At 45.6% G+C, this 4,696-nt stretch overlaps 1 protein-coding gene across 1 annotated transcript; it reads left to right on the top strand.

The window, feature by feature from the left end:
* Nucleotides 1-492: 492 nt before the first annotated feature.
* On the top strand, nucleotides 493-4,314 carry LOC147431291 (pentatricopeptide repeat-containing protein At2g03880, mitochondrial-like). Its single transcript, XM_086493900.1, has one exon. It carries the CDS (start codon nucleotides 656-658, stop codon nucleotides 2,804-2,806), a length of 2,151 nt encoding a protein of 716 aa, XP_086350026.1. The 5' UTR covers nucleotides 493-655; the 3' UTR covers nucleotides 2,807-4,314.
* The last annotated feature ends 382 nt before the right edge of the window (nucleotides 4,315-4,696 follow it).

The raw sequence follows: 4,696 nt of genomic DNA, 5'->3' as shown, positions 1-4,696 counted from the left end.
GACCTTTGTTAAGACCCACTGGAATCTTTGCATGTGCGTTATGTCCACCCCCAAGAGTCTCCTAGATGTCGAAAGATCTTTCCTTTCGAGACAATCTCTTCTGTCCAAAAAGACGGGTCGACGGAGTGGTTCTCAGACAGAGAGATTAGCCTTGACTTCTCAAAATTGCACTGCGACCCTGAGGCTACGGTGAATGTTTGCACAATCTCCAAAGCCTTCTGAACAACATGGGGGCAAGCTTTCAAGAAGAGGAGGAATTGTCCGCAAATCGTTTTGCTAGGAGCTTCATTATATATTGGTCCGAAGCTCCATTATATATATTATAGATTATAGATATAGATGTGCCCTTGGCATTTATGCTTGTATAGGGTAAACCTTTGTCATTGGTGCCAAGCCCCTCTCTCTCTCTCTCTCTCTCTCCCCTACTCTCCCCTAGATCTTTAAGGTCTCTTGGGATTGTTTCTTTCGACGTTAAAAGTTAAAACTCTCTTCTTCTTCTTCTCTCTCTCTCTCTCTCACCCTGAGGAGACTGATCGTTGAGGCCTTTTCCGGCGACGCTTCCGAGCTCCTGCCCGTAATAGACTACGAAGAAGAACAAGAGGAACAGAGTCAGCCATGCCGCGCTTGAGGCATGTGACAAGCTGGCCATACCCACATGCCCATAACCACCCACAAAATCCTTGCCTTGCTCAAGGTATGCGAGAAGAGCAAGAATGCCGCCGCCTGCAGGCGTCTGCACTATCTTATGACCCGCCTTGGGTACGACTCCACACCCTTCTTGAGCGATCATCTCATCCGCCTCTTCGGCTCCCACGGCAGCTTGCTTGAAGCCAATCTTGTCTTCTCTGTTGCTTCCCACCCCAATGTTTTCACATGGCAGGCCATCATGTCGGCTCATTGTTTGCATGGCGAATGCGACATCACGCTTCACCTGTATCGCAAGATGCTGGAGAATGGAATCCATGCTGACCGGGTTGCATATCTATGTGCCCTAAAGGCATGTGGTCTTCTTGAAGACCAATCTCAGGCTTACTTTTTACATAAGCATATCATTGAAACAGAACATGATGCAGATCTCAAGGTCGGTAACACCATTGTCGATACGTATGCCAAGTGTGGTCGCCTTGAAGATGCAGTTGCCATGTTCAGCAAATTGCACCGCCGAACTGTGGTCTCTTGGACTGCTATTATTGCCACTTATGCCAAGCATGGGTATGATGCCATAGCTCTTGAGCATTTTGAGAAGATGATCCAGAGTGGCGTGAACCCTAATGATTACGCATTTGTGGCTGCCTTGAAGGCATGTAGCAACCCTTCAGACACATGTCAAGGTAGGAAAATACATCATCAGATTGCACTGCAAGGACTTGAAGGTGCTCTTGTTATTGGAAGTTCCCTTGTTGACATGTATTCAACCTACAAGAGCCTCGCAGAGGCGCAAGTTGTGTTTGAAAAGCTTCCAACGAGAAATGCCGTGACTTGGAATGCTATGATTACAGGCTTTTACCGGCACGGGGAGGTGCTATGTGCTCGTGAATTATTTGAAAGAATGGAGCGTGAAGGCATCAAACCAAACGTCGCTTCTTGGAATGCAATGATTTCCGCGTACACACAAGAGTGTCTGGGCATTCTTGCTATTGAGCTTTATGAGAGGATGCGACATCAAGGTGTAAAGCCTGATGCAGTCACGTTCTTGTGCATCTTGAAAGCATGTGCAAGCGTGGGAGCCTTAGCTCATGGTAAGAGAGTGCATGAAGATGCTCGACAGTGTGGGCTGGATTCGACTCTTGCAGTTGGGAACACTCTTATTGACATGTACTGCAAATGTAGTAGCTTATATGAGGCTCTTGAAGTGCTAGGTAAGTTGCCAAGACGAGATGTCGTGTCATGGGGTGCATTAATTGGAGGACTAACACAACATGGTCATTACAACTTGGCTTTGTGGTGTTTCCAAGAAATGCAAGAAGAGGGTATTCGGCCAGTTTACGACTCCTACACCGGTGTTTTGACAGCATGCAGGCACTTGAATTGTGTAGACGAGGGCCATTATTACTTCAAATCCATGTCAGAGAAGCATGGAATTAAGCAAGGTGTGGAGCACTTCAATTGCATGGTTGACCTTCTCGGACGAGCTGGGCGTTTGCAAGAGGCTGTAGAGATGCTCGGCACAATCCCAAGCTTGTCAAATTTGGAAGGATGGATGTCTCTTTTAACTGCGTCAAAGAAGTTTGGCAATACTGAGTTGGGGTACACTTGCTTTGATCAAGCTTTGAGGATAGATTCAAGTATAGGCTCTGGCTATGTCCTTATGGCAAGGGCTTATGGTGATGAGGACAAGTGGGATGATGCTCAAAAGGTTCAACAGCTCAAAATGGCAGCAAATGCAGTAAAGAAACCCGGGAGATCGTGGATTGAGGTTGCGAGCAAGGTGCATGAGTTTTGTGTAAATGATAAAAGTCACACAAAAAACGACAAGATAATGGCGGAGATACGACGATTGAGAAAAGTAGTAGAACAAGAAGGATATGTACCCCAGCTAAATGTGGTCCTTGGGCAGTTAACAGCCAAAGAGAAGGAGGACATACTTTGGGGGCATACAGAGAGATTAGCCTTAGCTTTTGGCCTTATCACTACTCCTCCTGGGACAACTATAAGGATCACAAAAAATCTCCGTACTTGTGTTGATTGTCATAGTGTAATGAAGATTGTGTCGAATGTGGAAAAGCGACAGATCATTATAAGGGACGCACTTTGTGTCCACCAGTTTGTGGATGGGGAATGCTCATGTATGGATCAATGTGTGTAGTTATTGTTGAAAATGTACTTTATTTCATATAGACAAACAATAGGCTTTTTGTTTGAAACCCAATCTGGAAGTAACCTTAGGAGATGTATATGTGGTTGTCATATATGAGGCCTACTTCAAATGGATCTTTTGGAATTTCTGCACTCACATGTCATCCTTGCTATACTTGCAAGTCACAAGTAGTTTCTCCCACCACCCACAGATCTAGTGGGCGTGCGCACACACAACTCATGATGAGAGGCCAAGATTCTTGAGGTTGTAAGGGTGCCACATAATCGTGGCTGAGTCTCTGGCTATACAATTGCCTAGTGGTTTGGGAGAGATGTTCAACAACATAATCGGGCAATATGCCCTAAGGGTTTGCCTGGTGGTTATGGTGTGCACGCACTACACCATAACCACCTAGAAGACTGATTTAAAATCTTGCTCATCTAGGGATTTGTGTGATGTGATGCCGCTCTTGTTGTCCTACAGCTCTATTTTGGACTTTGGAGGTAATGGAAATGTCTCAGTATGCTCAAAGTTATGGTTCATATGGAGAACTTCTCACTCACATGACGACTTGCAACTGAGAGTGTTGATAAGCATGGTTTGTTTTTGCCCTTGGTTCACACTGTATGGGGATCACCATTGCGCTTCTCACTCACATACTAAAGAGGGCCGTCACAAGGACTGGTAGTCACTAAATCTCACCCCAACCATCCAATTAATGAAAACACACAAGAGCTAGACTAAGAGATCTTGAGCCCCTTTATGGCAAGTATGTAGTTTGGGTGGATGTACTCATGCAACATTCATTGTGGTTACCTTATGGCTTTGGGGGATTAAACAAGTTTGGCAACACAGGTTCCAATATGTCTTCACATGGAGCGTCATCGTGTCCCTCACTAGCCCTCTCGCGCTTGCATGGAACAAGGTGAGTTTCAATCACATGAAGACAGTTCTGATTCTCGCGCATGAGTATTTGGTGGAGCATGTCACCTTTGTTGCCACCGTGCAAGAAGAGGATCTATCAAGGGTGGTCAACAAAAAGGGAAGCCTTGAACTTACTGCATTTTTTATTTGGAGAGGGATTGCCATAAAGGTTTGAGGGTTTGCAGATGACATTGACCCTAAGATTACAAGTGTGCCACTCTTTCTTTGCTAGCTAAGAAATTTTTTGTCAAGATGAACCGTAAGTTTATTGCATGTGATGTGTGGCGTCTTTCCATCTTCAATCATGTCCCAAGACCTAGAGGAGGACATCCTAAGTATGATAGTTAATGGGTGGAACATGGGAATTAATGTTGGGAGGTATCATCCATATATTACAGGCCTTGTGGAAGCCATGTTTCAGAAGAGGAATAGATTGGTAGTGGCTCGGAGAAGTGATTGATGGGCCATCGAAGGACTATCGTAGCTGTATAGCCTCTGAGCAGTGAAGGTTCCCCATCTTCAGCGCGAATTTTTGGGTATATTCAGCGCTTTTTGATTAGCTTGCGAAGGAGCCTTTTATAGGTGCTTTGTCAGCTCAGTTTTTCTCTCCTCCCTCCCCTCAAAACCTTTTTTTTGGCGTTTTGGGGCTCTACTCTGCCGAACCCTTTTTATGGAACTGGAGGTGTTGCCGATAGACGAAGACATCATCAAGTTCTCGAAAATGTTAGCGGCTCGGCAAATTCGAAGGATGAAGTAGCTCTGATGGAAAAAGGGGAAGACTTGGCTCCACGTCCCTCAAAAGATGCCATTATGAAGGATGCGGCTCAAGTAAGGGATCCAACACCACTGGTCAATAACGCTCTCGTGCTAAAGGTAAAGGAAGAGAGCCTGTCCATTTTGCACAAAAGATCAACTTCGAGGTGAAGGCCATGAAGGCGGGCGAGTCCCAAGGGCCGATTTGTACGGAGGTGAACA

The sequence above is a fragment of the Adiantum capillus-veneris genome, chromosome 21, assembly GCF_014529385.1.
Source record: "Adiantum capillus-veneris isolate H3 chromosome 21, ASM1452938v2, whole genome shotgun sequence".
Classification (NCBI taxonomy): Eukaryota; Viridiplantae; Streptophyta; class Polypodiopsida; order Polypodiales; family Pteridaceae; genus Adiantum; species Adiantum capillus-veneris.
The sequence above is the reverse complement of the archived record's forward strand: the minus strand, read 5'-3'. Positions and strand labels throughout refer to the sequence as shown.